Source organism: Serinus canaria, chromosome 8 (genome assembly GCF_022539315.1).
Source record: "Serinus canaria isolate serCan28SL12 chromosome 8, serCan2020, whole genome shotgun sequence".
In the NCBI taxonomy this organism is placed as follows: domain Eukaryota; kingdom Metazoa; phylum Chordata; class Aves; order Passeriformes; family Fringillidae; genus Serinus; species Serinus canaria.
Genome location: NC_066322.1, coordinates 20,338,532 through 20,364,025, shown reverse-complemented (window position 1 = coordinate 20,364,025; position 25,494 = coordinate 20,338,532). Strand labels below are relative to the sequence as shown.

The following is a 25,494-nucleotide window of genomic DNA, read 5'->3' as shown; positions in this document are numbered from 1 at the left end:
TATTTCAGAATCCACACCTGACTAGGGAGAGTACAACACCAGGGCTGCACTGCTGATCACACGATGGAGATGGTGACATAAAGGCACCAAGTTAAGTGAAATTGAACAGGCTGTACAGAGAGTTTACAAAGTAATGTATAACTTTATATGCTCCAACACATACAGCCTTAAATCAGGAAGTGGCAAAAGAAATGAAGATTTACATACCATAAATGATTGCTGCTTGTACCAAAGAATCAGACAACCCACAAGGAGAGAAGCTGATTTAGTTCTGAAGCAGTGCACAGGACACAATTCAAGAAGTAGTTATCAGAGAACCACTTCTGGACTGAAAATCAACATGCTTGTTGAGAAGGATAAAAAAAAATCCAATGCAGTAATATTTAACTTTGAGAAAGCGAGGAAACGAAAATGAGGAAGTTAGATAAAAGAAAAGGGAAAAGAACATCTAAAAAGATATGCATGCAAACAGCATGGAAGCAGCTGGAGACATGTGTGTGAGAGGCTCAGAATAATCATATATAGCTCTTTTCTTTTTATGTAACTTATAAAAATTAGCTCTCTTATAAGTAAAAAAAAAAAAAAAAATCCAAACTCCAATGCCAAACTGAAAACCAAAGAATGTAGATGATTTTGGAAAGATAGCCTTCAAAAGTGGAAGTCTTCTCCGTGGAGAAAGTTATGGGGAAAAAAAGCATAAAATCTGCCAATTTAAATATAAACCACAGTATTTTGAGGATCAACTTCCTATGGACACAGAAGTTAGAAATTGTTTTTTGTTTAAACAATCATACTAGAAGCAGGAGGCCCAGAGAGATAACTGGGAAGATAGGCAATTTTGGTATTATTAATACTATGATTAATTTGATTAATTATTAATTCATTAAATATTGAATACTACATGAATTGTTTTCACTGATGTTCACAAGAAAGAAAGAGATTCTGACCTCCTGAGGAATTTTCTCAAAGTCTGTTAGCATCTGAAGTAAATGGTATTGAACAAGAACTGCCATGAGGAAATGTTACCCCAAGAAGTATTTTACAGGCACTCAAATATGATGTTTCTGAACTAAGTGTTATAGGATATAACCTGTAATTTAAGTCAGCCTTGAGGCCAGAAGAAATGTTTTAACTGTGGTACAGTCTTAAAAAAGGATTCAAGGACTGATCCAGAGAATAACAAATTATAAAAGAGGCACATTTTTATGTTATCATAAAATAGCCATGTTGTTGTCATGCCTAGAATATCATGTGTAGTTTTAGCCTCACCAAATAAAAAAATGACATCACAGAACCAGAAGAGAAAGTACAGATGACCAGAGATGTGGCATGGTTTTATGATAAGATGAGAGAGATCAGGATATGTCATTTAAAAAAAGAGGGGAGGAGTGGATAAAGTCAAGTCTATGAAATGATAAATGGTGTAACAGATGTAAACAAAGGTGCATTATTCTTTGTTCCTTCCTTATCTAAGGAGGTACTGGCTTAACCATAGAAAAACATTTAAGGCAAACAAAATAAAATACCTTTCACTCATTGTCTCACTAAAATTTGAAATGTGTTGCCATAAGGTATCACTGAGGTCAAGCTTATGTCAGTTGGGTGTCTCTCTCTGTTCAGCAGCCAGCAACCCCAGCAGTCCAGCTCAGAAAGCCAGATTATTTCATGGTAACTGAGAAGGTGAAGAAGAAATCCTTCAGGCTTCTTCCTGTTTGCCAGAAATTCCCGCTGCCGATGACTACTGAAGTCAGGATTTGAGGGTAAGTGGAGTCTTTGTCAGCTCAAACAGGGTTATGTTTTCATGATGCTATCACCATCATCATCACCAACCCAGAAATGGCTACATATTATTTACAAAATGTTTTGAGTTTTGATGAAACTGTATATTTGCTGAAATTCGCTGATGTTGTTTTAACATAAAGTTGATTTAACTTTAACTTTAAGCTTCAGACACTATTTCAGCAGGTGCTAATTCCACTGTTCTGTCTGGTGTGTGCTCAGCTGACTGGGAATGAGGTAAAACTCACAGCGAGTTGAATTTAGCTAAAATCCACCTGGTAAATCTCACTATATTTCCCAAATGTAGCTTTACAGTATTAATTCTGTGAGCCACACTCAGTTTTTGTAAGAGGCAAAAAAAAGTGAATACTCTTACAAAATGTTTTTCCCTTCTTTTTGGAAGTTAATTTTTTTCTGCTCAGTAAGAATTTTATCATAATTTCATGCCCCCAGACTTCATGGTTTGTTACTTGGTCTATTACTCTCACATTTTACTTGATAAGGTCCTGCTTCCTATGATCTTCATTTCTGAGTTTTGATTCTTCACAGCTGCTGCTTTGAAGTCTTAGATAACGTTCTGAGCATTGCACATTGCTCCTGGTTTTAAACTTTCCATGCAGCTGCATACATAGCTCTGTTTCTCTCAAGTAACTTTTTCAACAAATTGTTATATCTAATATTTTAAAATGAATGTTTTGCTTCTATTCAGGGCAAAACTGTGGACTCTTTTCTTAAAAGCAGCTAGTAACTTATCTCAAAAGGTATCCTCATTTTCAGTCCTTTCTTCAAAGGAATTTAAGTCTGTTACTCAGTTCAGGGGGATTCTGAATCACTGCCTATTTCATATATGTGTGAAAGGGAGAACTGAGGCTCATACTTGTCTTTGTGCCCTCTCTTTCAGCACCACCTTTTATTTTGGTCCAATCCTGTCCAGAACCAGGAAATAGAGCTGTCAGTAACTTCTTGCTTTGCATAATGTGGAAGTGTGCAGGAACAGTACACGTGTGTTGTGGAGTGGCTGTTAGCTGGAAACAAGCAGATGTAAAAGCTCAGGTTTTGCCCTCCCTTTCTCTCTTCAATACTTGATCTACAAGAGTGCACCTGAATCTGGACGGCAGGTCAAGATCAGGGAAATGTTTCCCAACCTTTAGATCTTTAGTTAGTAATATGAAAAATCTGGCCTGAGATGGTTTTTTTCCCTCCTTTTTTAAATGGAGAAAAAATGAGCAAGGATATCACATGCTGAGCTGAGAGTGTCACTAATCTCAAGACAAGAATGTACGAATGGAGAGCTGAGGGCACCGTGGCTGGAACAGTGCTGCAGTTATTCCCATTGTCTTCTCTCCTCTGTATGTGGTTTTTATGTGAAGAGTCCTAATTTTTCAATTCCTTAGCCCTTTCTGTGCAGTGTCCAGGGATGTGTATATGGATATAAACATGTGGTTCTCCTGGAAGTTATTTAAGACCATGTGAGAGCACAGATGATGTATACTTATAATTAGCACTTAGAAATTGACACCTTGTCCAATTAAACACACAGAGTCAGAAAGAAATGACAAACCTTTGCAAACATTAATCTTCCGTCAGAGTCATGATATGGGGCAGAATTGTAATAATGAAATATCCATATTATACAAAACTACTTACAGATATTAGCAGTGCCCTTAGGTATAGGCAGATAAGAACCAGGGCTCCACGGTCGGCCCTGATAATTCTTCTTGCATTTTCCACAGTCTGGGCCCGTTGTGTTATGCTCACATTCACAAAGTAGTCTTTTGTTTTCTTCTTTACAGCCAGTAGCATGAAGGTTGCACTTACACCTAATTTTAAAAGGCAAAAATAGAACAAAGTGGGATATTATTTAGAGGCGAGGTGAGTTTAAGCTCAAGTTTTAGAAAAGCATGTCCTATGGCAACCGCTGGATTTCTGTGCTGTCCCTCTGGTATTGTTCTACCATGCAAGCATAGCATCACAAGACATTCCTGCAAAGAGCAAGTTGCAGATCTTCAGCTCACACAGGTCTAAAGGCAGAAATGTCACTAAGATTCCAAGATGCTGAATCTTGTTTTCACTAATGCAGCACCACTGAGAACAAAGAAATGATTCATATTTTTTTTAATTACAGATAGGTCTATAATCTTGCAAAAATTCAAGAGTTACTATTCCCAGGAACAAAACAAGTCCTCTGCTTCTGTCCTTACAGAATCTGGTCCAAATTACACTCTGGGAGCCTGAGAAAACAGACTTCATTTAAATAGCCTCTGCAATACCACACCTCAGTAGAAGGAAAGCTTATTATAATGGTGTCTTGCCATTCTTGTTCATCAAGTATTGTCTTGTTCAGAAAGGAAATTTCTTTTCCTGCTTTAATTTAATTTGGCTGTAGTAGCTGAAGGTCAGATGAATTATTTTCGTAGGCACATTTAGTTTTACTTGGGAAAGAAACCTAATCAAGCCTTGTGACAAAATCACTAGATAAACCAGATTCTGCATCTGGTCTTAAAACAATTGTATTTTCGTTAAATTCCCATCTTTTTCTGAAACTAGGGCACTTATAGAATGGGAAATTACTTTCATAAACAGTAAGGTATTTTCACCTCTTTCCATACTTTTCCACTGGATGTCAAAACCAGCTAAAATCTATTTCTGTTTGGGGCTGGAGAGAAAACTAGTATTTAATGACCCTTCCTGTTTGTTTTCCTAATGATTGTACATCTAGTAATTTACAGGGTTCTCATGTGGGCATTTGTCACCTGTTCCATACAGTGACCAATAATTAGAGCAAAACAACACGTGGAATGGCCAAGTGCAAATTAACAGCTGTCAAGCTGACTTCCATTTGGAAGGAATATGACCTGAAGCAACTGGGCACATACATATATATCCCCAGGGTAAAACAAGCTTGCAGTTGTCATAAGTAGCTGCTGGAGAAAATCCACAAGAATATGTAATACAGTAGATGGTGGAGCATTCTCCTCTGTGCTAGAAATGAATGAAACTGCTGTTATTTGAGCAATGCTCATTCTAAAGAGAAACGGGCTCAACACTTTTAAAATTGAAATGACCAAAATGTATTCAATATGCTGGACAAGAGAGTAATTTTTACACAAATTACAAAATATGTATGCTTAAAGACTAAATCAATTGTGAATTTTCAGTGAGTTGCCATAGCAGAGTGAAAAATGCTTGTCTGGGCATTAGTGAATGACATCCCTCTATTCACTAGACACTGAGCCTTCTGGTAAAGGGTACTGCTATTAAAAAAAGTCATGGGTTGTTTTACTGTCCACAGGAATATCAAAATGGAACACTCCAAACAGGAGAGATATACAGTAGGAACAAGACCAAAAAATAGAGCAGAAAAGCAGGAGAGACCGTCAAGTAACTAGAACAAATTAGAGAGGAAGGGACTGGATTTCTTTCAGGAGCAGATTGTAGGGACTCAGTGTCAGAGGCAGCAAACTGATCTAGGCAAGAGGAAGAAAGTGGTTGACTCTGAGGAAAAGCTGTAGTACCTAGTGCTCTGAAAGGGTGCTGCAGACTTGTACAGGAACTGAGGTGGGGGAAGGTAAAGGTATGTTCCTTTGCTAATTGGAGTAAATATTCACAGCTCTTTTAACAAGCACCAGAAAATAAAGAATAGTTGTGTCACAAAATCTTGTGCGAAATCTCTTTGCACTTCTTAAATGCTGTGCTTGTCAGATGTTCCTGAAGAGAGACTGACCCTTCCTTAGTTTTGCTTACATGGGTAAAAGTCTTGGATGGACTCTGGCCTTCTCCACCCTCCTCTGCTTATATCCAGACATGTGCCATGCCTCTTCAGATACATATGCAAAACATATGCATGTATTTATATGTATGGATATATACATGCATACACAAATACCTCCCATATAGCCTCACCATTTCCTTTTACTGCCCTCTTGCCTTAATCCCTCGGTGTCCCACCTCTTTACAGGCTGCCTCCTCCTTTTCCTGATTTCCCAGGCAAGAGAGCATGGGCAGCACAGCTCTGCTGCCTGTCCTGGTGCCTGTTTTCTTAACTCCTTAGGGCAAGACTGCTGCAGAGGAAGTGCTTCTCAGCCCGGGTGCAGCACCCACACCCAGCTGTTCTGGGGTCCTGCACAAGGCATCCCTTGTGACTGCAGCCACCAAGCCCCACCAGACAGAGACAGTGAGACATTCTGCAGGGCTGTTTGTACCAGGTACAGGCTGCTTTGCACAAAAACAGCAAAATGCATTTTCTTCTAGAAGTAGCTGGCAACCAACCTTCTGTCAAATTTTAAAACCCTATTAACAGAGATATAAAACCTACAGCCCCCATATAGGCATTCAGACTAAACACATACAAAATAAAGTAGGGACATTTTAGCCACTTAGCTTCATAAATGGAAGAACTGCTAAATAGCTTTTTGTGTCCTAAACCAGTAGAATAATCAAAGATTCATTCAATCAATGCATTTATGCAAATCAACATATTTATATGCTTTATATGTATTTTTGAAAGCTTTCCCAGCAGAATTACCCAGAAAGCTGCATCCCATCTTAAAAGAAAATTCCAAGTAATAATAAAAAACTGAAAAAAAACCCCAAATCAAATGCCAAAGCATTGCCCTCCCAAAAAACAAAAACAAAACAAAACAAAAGTTATGTGGAGAGAGGGGAGAGTAGTGTAGCCTTCTAGGAATATGATTTAGAGAGAATAAGAGAAACAATAACTTCAGTCACTGGAAAAAAAAATAAAGGACTAACCTAAAACTTTTGTAGGCAGAGGATAGCCCAAATCTAACGTTAATAACTGAGCAAAAAAAGAGACAACAATGGTGAATTTCCAAATAATCCTCAGAATGGTTCAAACTCAACTGTGTACACTTTCTAGCGAGACGAAAATAAGGAACAAATGCGGTTGCTAAGTTTTACTACAAGACTAGCTAAAATTAAGGTTAAAAGTACATTTATATTAAAAATGTCAAAGTTGACTTAATAAGAGTTATACTAGACACAAAATAAATGTTTAAACTCCCCCCCCCAAACCCAAACCACAAAATATCAGATAATGTGCAGTAACAACTTTGCCTTCTTAGTGTATAGCAAAAAAAAAAGTTGGGTTTGGCTCATGATTATTTTCATACAAGTATGAAATTCATACAAGTAGATTCATAGAATCTGAAGCAACTGAACTGATAGTCTTGTTAGTGTCAGCAACTATATATAAGGAGTAAAAGAGTGGAAGTGTAAGTGAAAGATGATGTTAGGAAGGCTGAACCAGAGGCTCTGATTCTCCTCTTGCACCATTTTTTTTGCTGAAGGCACTTGACAGGTCCTGAAGAGATTGATCATGATTTCCACTGCAAATCAAGGACGTGGCTGAATAGTGAATGTGTGTAAAATGCAGGCAGTGCGAAAACTGAAAGAGAACCAGAAGCATCTGTAGCAAGCAAATTGGAGGGTACCATGTCTGGGGAACCCAAGCCAGTATCAAATTCTGTGGTATATATGGAGAAAGAAACAGGGAAATAATATTTCATATGCTTTTGGTTTTTTATGAAGGGTGTGCTAGGAATTGGGCAATCTGTCCCAGGGACCTCATGAGAGTGTACACATGCACAGTCTCAGAGACTTCTGCAAAGAGAAATGTGTGTTGTGCTTGAGGGACAGACTTCTCCGGATGACTGAGAGAGGTAAATGAGCGTAGTGGGGCTGAGAGATGACTAGAGTACAATAAAAATCTGCTTCTATTTACAGAATAGGCAATAAGGAAACCAAACATTTAGGGTTACAGAAAGAGGGCTATTTTGGTACAAGTAGCACCCAGACAGACCATAAGAGAATCACTCTTTTGATGAGATACACTGGATAGTCAGTGGTGTGAAAACAAAGCAGCACATTCTGGGCCTTAGGAATTCCAGCTGTCAATCAGCTGAGCACCACTGATCTGGGAGCTGATTTGGGCTCCCAGTAGATCACTCAAGATGTGTGATCAGCTTCCTATGGAGAATGCCCAAATTCATCTCTTTCTTATGGAAGATTACCTTTCTTTTCTACTCCAGAGAGAAGGAAGGATTTTGTTATCTTATATGAATATCCATGGTGATAAATTATTACTGAAAATCTTAGGTACCATTTGTAATTTCATTAACCACTTGCTTTGAAGGCTGTTCCTAGCTGTTACTGCTGTCAATCTAAAATACTAACAAAAGGTTTAATTACATAAAAATCCCATTTAACACAACAATCCATAGCCTGTGTTGATGCTTCCATTGGCAGAATGTGCTTGGGCTGCTTGTATAAGAATGGAGAAGGTCTGAAAACCTAAAATACTGATTTCACCTGCAGTGTACTGAGTTCCATATGACAGTATTCCATGCCCATTTAGAAGTCCAAAGAAGAAAGTCCAATCCTGTAAAGGGTATGATGTACACACACCCAGAAAGGCAATTACTGGGTAGCAGTGGGTGGGTAGCAGCTGCTAGCACACCAAGTGGGTTTGCCTGCGCAGAGAAGGGGATGACAGAGGGAGCTGTAATCAGTACAGCAGGTTTGAGAGCACAGGTTAAGGTCTGGAAAACACAACAGGATCTGTGCTGCAGCCCCTGCACCACACTGGCTAACAGCTTAAGGGCAAAATCTCATGTAAGGACACAGCAAATGTTAAGGGCAAAGTGCAGTTCTGAGATACAGTACATGCTCACTGTAAATGGCACTGCTGAGGTCTAATGCTTGTATGACTTACAGAGAATGACTGAAGTCCATGATTATAAATATCAACAACTCCATGGACAATTAGGTCACGTATGGAGAGATGCAGGCCTTGAAATGGCTTTCTACCTGAAGGGAAAAGCTGTCTGCCATTTATATCTGGTGACAGTTTTTGCAGACTTTTTTATTATTGCTCCTGGTGGGGCAGATCTGTCAGTGCTGAGCTTGTGGAAGTGAATGCCATAGTCCCACAAAACTTGTCTGCATTTGGAAACTTCCACCCTGATATTTCTGCAGCACAGTGGATATCCATCTTCCCAGTTCAACCTGCTAAGCAGCCTGGTTATAGCACACGCAAGAACACATTTCCCTCAACGTGCAAATTCAATTTTGAATCACTGGAGATTGATATTGCTGTCCAATGCTATAAACCCTAATTGTGTGGGAGAACAAATTTGTTTTTCTGACCACTCATCTCTGACAGACTCATTATTTTGTCATAAAGCAATTGAAATGATATTTTTGGCAGTTACATAAGGCACAGGAGCGCTGTGGCGCACTGACGGAGCAGTGCTGTTGTGGTGGGAGCCCTGGGTGTGCTGTGCTCCTCACAGACTCTATTTACATTCAGGCAAGTGACATTAAAATGCTGTAAATATCACTAAGGTAATTGCTAATAGCGTGCTGACGCTCTCGCAGGGGAGTGCCAACCAACAGACTGGGGGCACGTGAGGGGATCCTTGATGTTCAAGAGATCATTCACGAGAAAGAAAGACAAGAGGAGCTCTTTGATACATTTTTAACGACTAGCCATATGTTCCTCACTTAGATACATCTTTGAATCATTCTAGGTCATTGCCAAAGTTTAGAAAATTAACTTGAAACCAACTTGGAAGCCTTCTGCACCGGCTCTTCGCTTCTGCACGCCACGAGTCGGCTCCCTGCTCCCAGGTAAGCAAAGCCTGAGCTTGCAGAGGAGTTGGTGTGTTTGCTCTTCACATTACTGCCCACACAATGAAAAATACCATCCCCACACAGTTTTAATTAGGCATTTTAAAACACTGTTGGCAATGTTAGGAGCCTTAGTCAGCTCCCCAGTGCTAGCAACTACTTCCAGCACCTTGTTATAGTTGTCCTAAAGGACTTGGCCGTGTTTATCATGACATCAAATGTGTTAATGCTGTCATCTACATTATGCCTCTCAAGCTTACTAATGACCTTGAGGCAGCTTCCCCAGTGAGGTTTAGTTTTCTAATGTAATGTAGACAGAGGAAAATTCCACATTACAAATACATTTGAAGTGATACCCCAGCCAGGAAGGTGGATGAGATGTAAATTGAGAAAGCAAAAGTCAAAATATACCATGAAATCTTTATCACTGAATCATTATTTTTCAGGTTTAATTTTTTTTCCCTCTTTATGAGACAGATTCATCATAACTTGAAAAACTACATGCACAGGTAAGTTACAAAACTCTTGCACTGTTTGTGCAAGTGTACAAGGTAAACATCATTACTTAGGTAAGTGTGGTTATCCTTTAATTTTCTCTGATAAGTGAACACATTTTCATTGAGTCTCACAGTCTCAAAAACATCATGTTGGTTGAACGATATTATTCATAATATTGTAAGATTTTTCCATGTCATGTCAAAACCCCACAGTATGCTGATCCTTACTGTAGTTTTCTAAGCTTAATAGATTTTGTGGGGATAAAACCAAGTATAAAGGATACTGTTGTGAAGAAATAAAATGACTGCTGGCTAATTTATTTCCCATGAGGATGCAGCAGACACACCTTCATCAAAATGGTCACAAGATAATTACTGCAATCTTGGCTACCAATGTTCACTGTAAGGACTACCCATCTGAAGTTTTGAGCTAAAAGGGTCAAAACCATCTAAGGACAGTTGACAACCAGAAAATGGCATGGCTTGCTGGCTGCAAGTAGGTCTGCTGAACAAATGTTCTGGCTCACATGAAGCAAAAAAGTAACTTCACTTTTCTATTAATATTTTTTTTAGTCATATGAGTTTTTCAGGTTCACAATGATGTATGGAATCTAAATGCAGAGAGGGCACTGCGTCTTTTTCTGGACATTAGGAATAAAACCCCTGTGGTCTGGTGGTCAAATGTAGCCACTATAGTGAGAGTAATGAATTGAGTCCTTTTTTTCACTTGTTTATTTCTGGAAATGCATTTGGTCTCCATTTTTTTCTATGTCCTTTTCCCTGAATTTATCTAAAACATCATAATCTCTCACTGAAAAAAAAATTCCTTTGTGGAATAGGGCTACATCAATAATAAGGGATAAACAAATTCAATAATAACAAATATAACTTTTTATAGGTAGATACATTATTCTTTCATTTGGAAAGCAAGGACTAATGGTGGCTCAGGTTTTTAAGCTTCTTAAATCTGTAAGTAGCTTTGTGGTTAGAAAAGAAGTTTAACCTGTGCTCAGTAATCCTGCTGCACCTTAGTACCTTAGAATTCAGAGATTTACAGAAGCCTCTTCAACTTTATTCTTTACTGTTTCGTTTTCACTGCTAAATTTGGGAGGAAATTGAATTAGATTCCCACAGGCAGTATGGAAAATTGGGGAAAATAACTTCTTATTCTCCCTCAGCTGAATATAATGTATCTAGTGGGGAGCAGCAAAGCCGAGGCACAGAGAGCATGTTTGCTTTGCTTTCTCAGCGGCCTACTTCCAAGCAGTTTGGAGAGCTTGAAATTAAAAAAGAAAACAAAGTCCAAAAGGGCAGCATAATTCCCTTTCCCTCAGTCCCAAGGCTCACAGAAAGCTTGCAGGGCATGGAATTGCCCACTGTTTGCACTAAGCCAGCCCAACAATAAGAGTACACCAGTGCTAAATTTAAACATTAATAACATTTATTGTGTTCATATGCTAGTAAGCACTTCTATTTACTGTCAGGTAAATGCTGGCAATACAAACAACTACAGCATCACTACTGATCAGTTTATATCTCAACCTTTATTTGATTAAGATCAATTATTGTCTGATAGATGCATATTATCTTCCTTTTCAAGTAAAATATCATTGAGGCAGATCCTTCTGGCTTTGCTTCTCCTTTTCCCCCGCCTCTTTCAGACAGAGGGCCACAAGCTGCTATACCTTGCCAAATAAACTATGTTTCTGAAATGCAGTAGGTTACCAAATGACAGCCTTCCAGAAGAACAGAGGCAACTGAAAATGCTGCAGCCTAGATCATCAGCACTCATCACAAACCCAGGAAGGAGGAGGCAGTAACCTGAGCAAATGCCTCAGTAGTTAAGCATTTATAACTGTTCTGATTTTGTGACTGCATAAAGGAGTGTCACAGACCAACAGATATTCTGACTTCAGAAAATATTCAGACTTTCTTCCATTTCTTAGATCCAAAGTCTAAAAGTAATCCACTGATGCTTATGTCTAATTGAACAGAACAGCTAATTATGAGTCCAAGTTATTTCAGTTTACCACATAAAAAAAAATCCTATCCTTAAACACTTCTATAAACTTGGCCAAGTGGAGTGGACACAAACTTTTCTAACTTTGATTCCATATTCTTTAAGTGCTAAAGCAGAAATAAATGTCTGAATATATAGCTGCTGTTAGCTGCTGTAGAAAACTAACTTCCATTCCCTTCCTGAACGTTCATTTTTGCATTTTCTTCAGAGGTATTGGTTTTTATGGAAATGTGTCAATAAAGAAAGTGATTATAAAATCTGCCAGAGTTTGCCAGCAGCGTGTTCTGCAAATACTTTCACTCGTGAACACACTTTGTCAGATTCTTAGCTGAAGTAAATCCATCTGGCTCCTGTAAATTCAATGAATTTATGTTAGTTCACACTGCCTGAAATGAAGCCTAATTTGTTTCCAGCTTTCATTCATATTATCCTAAGCTTGGTGGCTGTATTTTTAGGTAACGACAGATAATCTTTTTATAATTTTCATGGCAGGTCCAAGGCCTTGAATAATCACGGGATGGAAACTGTGGAGGGTAAGGAGCCCAGGTGAGATGTGCTTAGGGACAGGACTGCTGACAGGGCAGGATGCCAGTATTCCACACTGTTTCCATGCATCTGTTTTGCTCTAATCTTTAACCTCAGAAATAGGAAACTTTTCTTATCTACATGAAGGATGCTGTCAAATTGGTCACATCTCTCCCAGAAAAGCAAAACCTCTTGTGAAGATGAAGATCAAAGGGAAGAATGACAGTTTCTTCCAGTGCTACCAGCTGGTCATTTAACACTTGTGATTGTTTTGGTAGGTTCCCAGACTACCAATGAAGAACTGATAAAAAATAGCTGATGTAAACTCTAAGTAGATCACTGTTACAAGAAATTTTCTTTTTCTTTCTCTCTCACTTGAGAATTTTTTTCTTTCTCACTGGAATCCCTTTGGTCTCACCTACTAAATTGCTGTACTTCACACAGCAATCAATGTCTTGACACAGGGTGTTGCAGAGGTACTCTACAGAGTTCAGGTGTTCTGAGTTGCTGTGATGTATCTTCTGTTTTAATTGGTTTGCTCTAAATAAAAAGAAAAACTAGGAGATGGTGAAAACCTGAATACATCTCTCTCCACCCACCAGCTGGAATAACCCAGTCTGCTTGGCAGTACCCTGCCACTGTCTGTCTGATGAAGTTAGAGAGCATGTTATCTGAGATTTGACAACTACTTATTGCCATCAGCATATTAGGAAAGAAAGGCTTTTGGTATTTTAAATTTTTTGATGCTGTCCAATGTCCTTCTTAGCCATTCTTAGTTTGCCATCCATCATTGGGCAGTTATCATTATCAGCAAGTCAACAGACATGAAAAGACACCTGAAAACCACCTTCTATCTTAATGACAATAATACCACCTGGCAGAATTTAACCACTGCATTGAAGCAAGTGTAAAAGAACCTCCTAGATCTAAGAATGTGGTACACAAATCTTGCATGAAATGTGCAGCAATATATCACTGCAGAGTTTTATAGCTTACAAATTTAAAAAGAGAAGTTAAGAAATCTTTAGGAGTTTTTCTTCTCTTTTCTCCTGATACAAATCTGAACACTGGATTTGAAACTCCCGGCATTGTGCTAATGTGCATCACCACTTGCAAGTTTATTGAGAAATCAATTTTCCTGGCTTTAGTTTAATTAATAAGTACCAGTCTTACATCTGCTCAGCAGCACTCCCAAGAAAGCTGCTCCAAGATGCCAGTGATTACGCCAAGCTTCCTGTCTTTATTTGTAAGTAGTATTTTACAGCATCAGCTGCCAGCTGGTCCCAAATTCTTTTTCCCAGCACAACACTGAAAAGGAACAATTTGTTGTGTGGGAGGTCTAAAATTGTGGCCATTAAATTACCATCCAAGTGGACATGGTTTACAAATCCCATTCAAAAATGTCATTTAACTGTCTGCAGCGGGAGAAATTTTATTCTTGCATGCAGCAATACCCCACGTGGCTGTCAGGAATTTGTGTCCATGACTGATGCAGGACAGACCTGGCTGAAGCAAAAATACCTCTACTAGCTTAGAAAAAGACTCAGGGCATAGGACCTATTGTGTCACAGTAGGGAATAAAGTATTTATTGTCAAGAGAACAGCGTTTCTGCTACATGAGAAACAAGGAAGGTTAATTTCATACTGATTTTGGTAACCTTTGGGGGACTATAATCGAGAAAAGCAGCATAAAGATGTCCATGGTGCACACAGAATTCAACATCAGGGAAACCAGCTCTGTGAAGCCATACATCTGCTGCTCTTCTTAAAAGGTTTTAAAGCGTTTCTGTTTAAGAGACCTCCCAAAGACTTATTTAAAAGCTCAAACATGTCCCCAGTAGTCACTGCTGTGGATGGTATACATGGAAGAGTGGAGTATGGGCTGCGACTGGTTGCCTCCAAGGCAGAGAAAATACACCTTGTGCTGCTCTGAGCAGAGCTCCTAGAGGGGCAGGGGGTGTCCAGGGCTTGCTGCTGTCCTTGCTGGTGGAACCTCTGCACCCCAGGCAGCTGCAGAGCTGGGAGGGCAGGATCCCTACCTGAAGCACAGAAGGGTGCAGAATTGCCCACCCCACCCACACTGGCTTCTGGCACCAGGTATCACCTGAAAAAGTGAGACCTCTGATAGCTTAAATGCAATGAATGGCCAGGTCCTGCTCCTGCTGGAGTCAGTAACAGGAAGGGTTTTCCTGAGGGCGCTGCTATTAGGATTCAGTGAGGAGCCTTCTCCCCTGCTCATTCTCTGATAGGCATCTGTTGTGACCAGCTCTGCCTTAAATCTCTCTGGTTATGCTTGTGTCTGTAGGTGAGGGGATTTTACAAATCAAAAAGTCCTGAGAAGATTTTCACCTCCTTTCCAGATAAACACAAAGACCACGGAAAAATGAGTTTCCAAGAAGATGAGTGGTACTGAGAAAAAAGCAAACACAAAACAGAATTGTTTCTGGAAGCTGTCTAACCCTGCCAGAGGTGTTGCTTCAACCCCAGGGACAGGAGCCATGCAGGATGTGCAAGGATATGGAGCTGGAGCAAGGGAAAGGAGCCAGCAGAAAAGCTTCAGGCAGGTCATCAGGAGACCCACTTACTTCTCTTTGAAAAGAGCCAGGAAGAAGTCAGACTTTTATCCAAAGATAAAAGGTCTATTGAACACATCCCCCTTTTTTTGCTATGTTTGTTGGCCACCTTTTGCTTTAGGTGAACCATCAATACACACAACCAGCAATAAAGTATACCAAAAAACAAAGGCTAAGTTCTCTTTCCAGTTAGGTTCTGTTAAGGGTTACAAATGGCCTAACAGTCCCTGAAAAGCCCAGGCTGTAAGTACTTTTAACAGAAAGATTCAGATTTAATTTCTTTTTTTGTTGTTGTTGTTTTATAGGAGATGTGCTGGGGAAAGGTAAAAAAATATTTTACCTTTAAAAGCACTCTTTTATTTTCAATATCACCATGAAATGTCTGGACACTGTTTGGACATTTAGAAAAACTGCTGGGGTAAGTGAAGGCATAAACAGAAATGTAATTCAGGTGATTGTCTTTTCAGACTTTTGAAGATCCAGACATGAAAACTTCTGGCATATGATTTAGTGGCCTATACTCCTAGTGGCTATTTTAAAATGAGAAATATCTAAAATATTTTTGAATTGTGCAGACTAATGGATGATTCTGAAAACTAGCTTAACATTTCTCTTTTCAGGCTCATTCCTACCTTCACCTCATCTGCACAGCAGCCACTGCCTGATGTTCAGTGCTGTAACCACTCTGAAAGGCACATTTTTAGCCAGGTAGGCTGAGTCCTGCTGTCCTGCTGGTTGTGGCTGATGTTACCTCCAGGTGCTACTGAATCAGGCCTTGGTGCCCTGTGTCCCTCTGCAGCCCAGCTGTGGCTCCCAGGGCACAGAGTTCACTGCTCTCTGCCAGCTCCTGCTGCCTCTGCTCCACCTCTCTCCAGCCTCTCGGGGCTGAAGGAGAACAAGGTGCTTACCCTGAGGGCAGGTTAATTGATCTCTTTTTGAAAAACCACATTGCTGAACTTCAACTTTAAGGGTAATTATAAGGCAGCTCTGTTCTCCTCTGGACCGTGTTCCAGGGTATTCATGATTAAACCAGCAAAGCTGAGAGTGCTTAATGATCTGTTCAGAGCAAGGAAGCTGAGTAAAGATTTCAAAACTAGTTTTCTCTTGGTGTTTTCTTGTCTTTCATTAGGGTTGACTTTTAAAGTGCTTAGGCCTCATAGCTCCATTTAAAGTAACTAGGTATTGATAGCTGCTTATTATCCAAGCAGACACTCCCAACCCACTTTAAAATACATAGAGCTTTTACAGTTCCTCTTTTTGCCTTTTTTTTCTTTTGGTTTTTCATCTCGATTGGAGTCATAACTTGAAAGAGAAAAGTGTAAAAACAAAAAAACATTTCTCAGTGTTTATCATGTTAGCCTCAATTTTTTTAACTTCTAAATTCCATACAATATAAGCTCCTTGTCACAGAATAATTCCCTCTAGAATGATTATTACACGAATTTTTTGCCAGTAGTGCCATTGCAAGTAATTAATTTTTTCAGCTCACTGGCTGAACTGAAAAAAACCCCAAAAACCTGGGGGAAAAAAATAATTCATGTCAAAGGAAATGTGCAGTTTTATTTTCAGATTTTAAACTGCATTTTAGAATATTTTTGACAATTTTTAAAGAAAAATATTTCCAAAGGATAAACTGTACCTCTTTTGAGTTTTTGGAAAAATTAATCAAAAGTGTTTACTAATGTGTGTTAAATTCTGAAGATACTTTCAGCCATCCTGGACAGAAATTTCATCTGTGAATAATTTATACTTCAAAAATACTAATCCTTTCTCCTGCTGAAGAAAACTCAATGAATAGCGAGCTGCTGAAGTACGCCAAAAGCAACTTAGCATCCTATAGTTAAGATACTGAAAAAGAGATACTGGGTCACTCTATTTCTAGCCCTGTTGGTTATAACAACACAACAAACACAATGCTATATGTTAGGAGTAATTTTAAACAGCTTAGGAAATAAAGTCCTAAGTGTATCTTTAATTTGGGAAAACAATGCTTTCATCTAATGTACTTCAATTGTTGATTTTGTGTAGAGAAAGCTTATTTTCATTCTCAGAAATACCATATGACAGTACTTTTTAATTATAGACACTACTTATTATTATCTTGAAGCCAATAAACTGGCTAGAACTGCAAATGTTTTATTATGTTGTAATAAAGTCAGAGGAATTATACAAAGATGGGAAAATACTTTTTAGTATTAGAATGCTTGAGATAGGTGATTAATGGTCCCATTTTCACTTGCTTTTTACCAAAGAAAAATGTAAAGGGAATAATTTAAGTGCAGAATCACAGAACATTCTGAGTTGGAAGGGACTCACAAGGTGATCCCTGGATGGTCTCTGGGTGTGATTCTAATGGCTGATGTGGTCTTCTCAGAGGTGGGTGGCCAGAGCTGGGCAGTCCTGGCCAGAGGCAGCTGGAAAGGAGCTCTGAGACCTCAGATGGCAAAAGGCAGAGGGAGGGGACCTGGCTTCTGGCACTGGCCTTGGAGCAGCGAGCGGGTGACATGTGGACATGAGCAGATGACATGTGGACATGAGCAGGTGACATGTGTGGATATGCAGAGAGGCCTGCCCATTGTGGTACCACCAACGCTGGTTTTCCCCCAGTGCCAAAATAGCTCTGCCATTGGATTTTAGTAGAGGTCCAAGCCACAAACTTATGTGTCATGGGACAAGAGCCTTTGTGTATGTCACTGTGAAAAGGGGTTGCTTTGGGAAGCTGTAGTGGCAAAGGGCTGGTAGTTTTAAAGCCTTGTATTTTAAAGTCTTAAAATTCTGACCTAATGTCAGATGAGAATAAAACAGGGATCGCTTTTGGCCTTCAAGTGCTCTGGAACATTTATTATTCATGTTTGTTTTTAACAAATACTGGGTAAATCAAAGAATGTTCACACAGACACTGCAGTGTCCACTGAGAGGCTGGGAACATGTTTTTGTTGTCTATGAAAACAGACATGCTGGGGGGTCGAATTTGATCCAGTGACTATAATATTCTATGTACCAGAAGAACTAAACAACTTCATTTATATTTTAAATGTTTCAAATCAATACTTCCCTTCATATTCTGTGACCCCCGCCAGGAAACTCTTATAACTGAAAATTTAAAGAATAGATTTTAACTTATGAATAATGTAAGGCTGTCATAGGGGAAAGCAACAGTGAAATACTGCTGACAGAAACAATCAGTACATGTTTATACTGAAGAACAAACCTTAGCAATTCCATCTTGCATAACACAGCTTTTGAAATCCTATACAAACTTTTCAGTTTTCCCTGAAATGTCAAGCAGTATTCCTCAGCCTTAAACTCCCCTGGAAAATATACAAGCTGTTTCTGTTTCTCAAAGACTGAGCTAATCTGGAAGTAAAATGTATGCATATATAAAATAAATAGCTCTGTGAAAAATAATAGAGAACTAACAAGTGCAGGTAAAGAAAGAGCTCAGATTTGAAAAAAACCCAAAAGTCCTTAATACAGGGAAGTATAGCAGTATCTATTTCTCAAGCAGCAGGTTATTACCAGGAATAGATCTAGCAAGATAGGACAGGATCCATTTTGGGGCACAGACAGTCAGATAGTGAACAAGAGCTTCCTTGCACTAAAGTATTCTTCAGGGCATAAGTGTTGCCATCCATTGAAAATAAGAAGAGGTATTTGTCCTGTAGATCTGATGAGTAGGAAGGGCCATGGTGCCCTGAGAGAATCCTTATAAAAATGCTTGCATGACACAGAGATTTATTTTTAATGAATTGGGGCATAATTATCACAAACTCCCTGAATTATGCAAATAAAAAAATCAAGAAGAAAAACATAATGGCCACTTCATTAGAAAATATTTTTCTGAGTAATACTTCTGGGGATGAAGGAGTTATTGTTTGTCTGATGTGTTCATAGCTGTGTTCTCTCTCTCAGACAATGAGGGCTGCAGAGGGGAAGGAGGGAGACAGGTCACTGGAATTTAGGATGATGCCCACAGCAGTCATGACCTCCTTTCCCACTACTGCTGTTCACTGTTGTTCCTCATCTATTCTCATGCCTGCTCAGCATTTCCTCCTGTTGACCTACACAAGCCAGGAGGGGGAAGCATTATGCAGGACTCAGAAGTCTCCCCAAATCTTGTCAAAGCAGTTCTCTGCCTGCAAACTGGGCAAAAAACATCAGGAGAGAAAAAGGGCAGCACTTGTAGATTTTTTGGTATACACAGATTTGTCATGATAAGTAGCAGATTGACTGAGCCAAATGACTTAATGGCCAGATAATCATATCACAAAGGGGACAAGCTTCTGGCATCTATTCTTCTAACAGAAGTTGAATGTAGATTGTTTTTTGTTTTGGTTTTTTTTTTTTTGAGAATGCAATATTTCTATTACTGTTCTTTTTTTTAACTACCTATGCAAGTCACTCCTGTATTTTGTCTCAGTTTTACCCCTTCATAGTCTCTGGGTTTTCAGATGCTGACCTACTTGTGAAGGTAAAGAACTCTATAAGGAAAAAAGTCTTAGTCTATAACAGGTTTCTCTTGAAATGCAAGCATTGCAGAATGGGAACTCTGAGAACACCTCTGACAAAACAGCTGCCCCCTCTCAGTCTTACCAGCCCCTGTTTCTGTGGCTGCAAGGCAGGACAAGTGCCTGCTCTCCCCTGCACCTCTGGGCAATTATTTCTCTTTTCTTGCTTGCTTAAAGTAGTTATAGCAGCTGTTGTTTTTTGTTTTTTTTTTTTGGTTGTTTTTTTTTTTTTGGTTTTTTTTTTAAAGGTGCTAAGTTTATGATGATATAAAAAATACACATTTTATGTCTTGGGAATTAGGCGGAAGCTCTTGCATACAGGGCACTGAGACTGGACTTTATGGTGTATTAACTGTGTTTGCATTGTGGCAATATTTGCACAACTGTCCAAAAGGTCTCTCTCCTGTTTGGGAGAGAGAACCCTCTCCACTCAGCCCATTTTAAATTGCTGAATCTTTTTCAGTGACAGTAAGCTCTTTTTTTTGTGCTCTAATATGCGCAAGAGATTTTTCAAAAGCCCTGGTATAATAAAACACAGTCAAAATTTCCAAAATCTCCAATTTTTTTCAAGAGTCAGCACTCAACCACTGTTACATAATTTAATTTTAAATGCCAAATGTCTCTAACAATCTGTGAGTGATGCATTGAGTGATCCTCTTTGGATGAAGCCTTTAGAGCATATGTATCTCCTCTCCACAATTCACGAGCAGGCTGAATGTCAGCCACACACTTGTGCATTTGTTAGTCAAACCATGGCTATGACTGCACAGGGAGGAAAGCAGGGACAATTGAAAGTATATCCTTTGGAATCAGAGCACATAGCCCTCTGTGGTATCGCTGTCTCGCATCTCTCCTATTTAAAGTATCTATATTTTATGAAGCACTAACAGACAAACAAACAAACCAACATATAGACCACAAAGTCGGCATTAGTCTCCAAAAGGAGCCATTGGAAAGATGAGGTATTTCAGGATCTGCTTTAAAACCCTAAAGTTCCAATTTGTATTTTAAGGCATCAAGTCTGAAGCATGAGATATTCGTACATGGCAGAATGGAGGCCATTGCTGTCATCCACCTGGAAGGATTACTGTTGGAAAGAATCACCACACTGAGGGTTACTCCTGCAGTGTCTAACTGAGCTACCTGATGAGAAGGTACAATGATGCAAACTGTTGGGTGTGTAAGGGTTGTACACTGTTGAAACTTTCTTTCAAGACATGTACACTAGAGGGGAAATGAAATATTATTTTTCATTTTAATTTTCATTTCATCCAACTATTTCTCCACTCCCCCTTCACCTCTCAGGAATAAAACAAATGGAAAAGGAGGATGAAGCCCTTTATTCATACCCGCCCCAACCTCCCTCCCATATAGCTTCTGGATTAGGTTAAACATTTTCAATAGCAGAATATTAGTAGCAGATTATTTGATCTTTAGCTCATTATTAACTGTAACCCACCATTTTCAAACCACAGCTTTCCATCTTTTAATTCTCCTCCTGTGCTGTAGAGGGGAAGGAGCTGCCCTTGCTGGCAGACTGCAATTCCTAGGGGACACCAGGGATTAAAAATGTAATTGGCTCCTTGCTGTTTTGCTGTCCTGCTGAAAGAAGTATTTCAGGGGCATTCAAAGGAAGGAAAGTATGGCTCCATAAAGACAGGATCCTTAATGAAGCTTGTTAAATGATAAGCAATTTTCTGCATTGACGAAGTAGTATAGCTTGACTTTTTATTGCAAAAGGAGATGTTCCTCCTGAAGGTTTGCATTCCTTCTTTGATGCACTTGGGCAGCGACTCTCCATGTGCTACAACTTAAGGAGTGATGACCCCATCATGGAAAAGAGACTCAAAGACAGTGAGAAGTGAGCAGCTGGAGGTATGTGGGGTGTGGGACGAGGGAAGGAGGATTTCCCCAAGTGGGTCACTGACAAAACAGATGCCTTGTCATACTGCAGCTCTGTCCCCTGGCCCAACTGCCACGGCTGCTCCCTGTTCCTGCTGGCTCCACTCCCCCAAGGGAACAGCAGGTTGTGGGACCTGCTGTGCTCTAAATGCGGGCCAGAAATGGTCATTTTTTTAAAAAACAAAACAACTTTTCCAAGTCAATTAATGGTTGTGCTTACATGGCAAAATCAACAGCTCTGGCTCTATCTAGGGGAAGAAACAGCCCACAGTTCAATAAACATGAGAGAAATCTAAGGCCAAAGAAAAAGATCAGCTACAGAGGGAATGAATTTCATATTTCCTCTCCTGCTCAAATGGCTGCCAGAGTTTCCTGGACTCCCGTGCATGTTCATGTGCTTGGATTGGCTTTTCTGAACAGGCCTAAGCCGAAGCACTATAGAACCATTACCAAATCAAAAAAGTTAAATTACTATGGTTATGACAATTTCAGTAAACACCATCCCAACATCTAAAGATCCCTAATGCACAAGACAGTTGAAGGGAAAAATAAGTAAAATCTGTTTTACCACCTATGAAAGTCAGAAACAATAAATAGTCCTGCAACCATTCTGTATCTGATAACTTGCATTAAAATATATATAAAGTATTCTGGGAACTGAAGCAATGCTTCAGTTCAATAAAACTAATGTAATTTAAGAGAAAGAATCCCGTTTTTCCTCTGCTTGCAATTTCAAATGAGAGCTTCTTAAAACTTGTGACCATTGCTGGAATCCAATTCAGGACCTTAGCTTATCAAATTCCCTGCTCTGGCACCGTGCCTTTGAGGTATTATGAAGTGCTGCTCATCACAGCATCCCTGTCTATAAATGCTCCCAATAACTTTTTAAAGAGCAGACACCCCATTTTGAAACAGGGAGGTGTTCACTGTGAATCAAAATGGAGTCACCAAACATGTGCAACCTTCAGCTGGTGCTTCTTTTCTTGAAAGCTAACAAAGGAAAATGTATTAGCACAAAAAGTCTCCTTGTAGCATTTAAACTTGGAAAGCTTTGCAGGACAGCATACCTACACAATGTCACAGCTTTTTGGGACCTTATAGAGCACACATCTTATTCTGTAATTCATTCTGGGACGGGGAAACTGCCGGGCTAATGAGCTCTCCTGCAGCCTCTTCCCCTGCAGGTGCTTCCCTGGAAGCACAATCTTAAATTGGACATGGCCATGCCAGATGTAACCTCCTGAGTAAACACAGTCCTCACTCCCACCGTGGTCTGAGCAAGCCATGGCAGCACTAACGTCTGACTGATGAAATCACAAACTTCTTTTGAGTCAGACAGTGGAAGCCAAATTAATTCCTCAGTTTAATGCTGAGGAATCTCGGGAATTCAATACAGGAACATATTAATCTCTCTGATAGGTGACAGTGCAATGTATTATTGATGGGGGAGCCAGCACATCAGCACTGTGATAGTGACCCTGACCAGCAGATGACTGAATGGGTAAGGAGTGAAGGAGCTGCTCTGGCTTGAAGGCACAGCCTCAACTTTGGCAGGCAGTCCTTCACTCCTGCCCCACTGCTAATTTTCCAACGCATTACTTTGTGGCTTGGGTATCCAGGAAACCTCATTATGAAGGTATGTGACAGCCCCTGACAATAAATGTCTGTAGCAAAATAATTGATCCGTCTTTGCAGTGGTGATCTTTAATGCTCATAGGGCATGGGAGGTTATTAGATGGCAGGCACCCTTTGATGGTCTCCAGAGTAATACGTTACCAGACAGCATGTGCTGCCTATCTGTCACTTACAAAATAATGTCATCCCTCAAAAAGGGCCTGGCATCCACAAATATATTTCATCCACAAATATAATTAAACCCCCTTCGTTAGGGACGAAGGGGGTTTAATTATATTTGTGGATGAAAAGATGTCCTGAGAAAAGTGTGCAGCCTGATTATTTATTGGCTGTTCAGAAGCCCTCAGCACAATATAAGGAAAACATCAGGCTCTCCAATACGGTGTTTCACATTGCTGTTACAGACTCTAGCCTTGAAATCAAGTTCAAGCTGAAGAACAAAATTACCTCTTACAATATGTGGTTTACTTCTGAAAATGAAAAGGGTAAGAGACGTATTAGCAATGTTGGCATTAGTGGAGGCAGCTGTTTTTAGATATTTGGTATTTCAAGGATGTGCGTTTAGCATCATTACTAGAAGTACAGCTTACTATATTCCTCTGCTAACTTTCCAACAGTGAGCAGATGGTTACCCTATTACCAACCATTTGCATTTAACATATTGTAATGATTTATATACCACATGTCACCGAGCAAAGTAAAAACAGTCGATGGTAACTAATTAGTTGAGTGTGAAGATGTATATCTCAATGTATATATCCTTATTGTAATAAAATTTAGTCTTCTTGGTTGTTATTAGGTTTAATGTGTGGTGTAACAGAAATACTGGTGGCAGTTAAATGTGAACCTTCGTGTCACTTTACCATTAAGAGAGTATTGGTATCATTAATATTTCCACCAGCACTCCCTTACATGCTATTTCATGAATGATAGTGCACAGAGGGTGGATTATAAAATCCATTGTTCTTCTCTATCAATCCTTCTTAAGTGTATTTCAAAGTATTTAGTAAATCCTAATGTATCAGATAATTGGGTCATATTGCAGGACAACATCTGGAGAGGCTGGAAGTGGGAATGCTGCTTGGCAGAGAGGAGTATGCTCAGAGCTACCATAAAGACAGAAATGGATTTAAGAGAGAAAATCAAAAGAATCACAAGGTCTTCAAGGGAGTTTGCAAGGAACAAGCAGACAACTACTGACATTTACATGAACATCAAAGTCAGAAGATAAGACTCAAGGGTTCAGAGGAAGAACATAACTTTAGAAACCTGCCCTGTGCAACTAGAACATGGGCAGGTCTATATGCCATGTAATGAACTATCCATGGTATGTCCCAAGGCCTGATCAGATGTAATCTACAGTAAGAAGCTATGCCTTATCCTGAAATGGTTTTTCATTTCAAAATGGTGGCCAGCACCCCAGCTGCATCAAATTAATTGATAGTGAAGTACAGCTGGGTTACTCCAGAGAATAACAGCATTTCCAGCATAAAAGTCTGGATGAACTGTTGTGTGAGCAACTGGGTACTGTTGACAGACTGACTCTAAGGCTCTAAGGACTCAGTATGCTGCAAAAATTACAGGTGGTCTCATTCGGGAGTTGCAGTGTGTCAAGAAGTTCAGCAGCTCCTACTCCCTCCTAATGTCATTACTACACCTCTTGCTACTCAGCATCCTTTCATTTCTACCATATCCCACAAATCTCCAGGGCCACAGCCTGTTCTCCTGCAAAGGGCTGCAGCCAGCATTCTGCTTTGCTGAATGCGTCAGCAGCCAGACTTTCTCTTGGGAATACGACCTGCAGTGTAACTCCTCGGCTCCTTTTCCCTGACCGTATTGCTGCCTGCTAAAATTGCAGCATTGCCATTTGTTTCTGGAGCTCTCTACTTACTTTTCCATGAACTAGATGATAATCTATAGGAAAGTGTTGAAAACTTACCCTGTAGCTCAGCCCAGTTAACGCTACACTTCACCTCTGTTTTACTGAGGATTTTTCACTACAGCCCGCTGTGATCAAATAGGGACTGTGATGATTCCCTTTGAGCATGGGTCACTTGTACTGCTGAGGCACAAAAATCCTTGGGGAGGACTCCAGAGGGAATGGTAGGAAGAGTCTTGCAGACCCCACACAATGATACCATTAGACCTTGAACTTTACTAATTCACTTTCTAGTTTCTGAATAGGTGTGACTGTATCACTGGACTTAACAGAACTGGCTGCTTTACATCAGCTCTGTCATACAGACATGAGACAGGGTGAACAGACTGAGATGTGTGAGTTTTTTTCTAAATTTTTTTTTAACAGAAGCTGGGATAGCCTTCTGACTTCTGTCCTGACCTGTTTTCCCTCCTTCCTCCTACATGCATTTGAAACTCAGTGGGTTAATAAGGGTAACTTCACTCAA

General features: G+C 39.7%; 1 protein-coding gene across 1 annotated transcript in view; it reads right to left on the bottom strand.

Annotated features, from left to right (window-relative positions):
• The window catches only part of NTNG1 (netrin G1), a 140,695-nt gene that overhangs the window by 53,110 nt on the left and 62,091 nt on the right, over positions 1-25,494 (bottom strand). Inside the window, exon 3 of the mRNA XM_050977773.1 lies at positions 3,427-3,599. Within this exon, the coding sequence (XP_050833730.1) occupies positions 3,427-3,599 (173 nt within the window). The remainder of the gene's footprint in view (positions 1-3,426; positions 3,600-25,494) is intronic.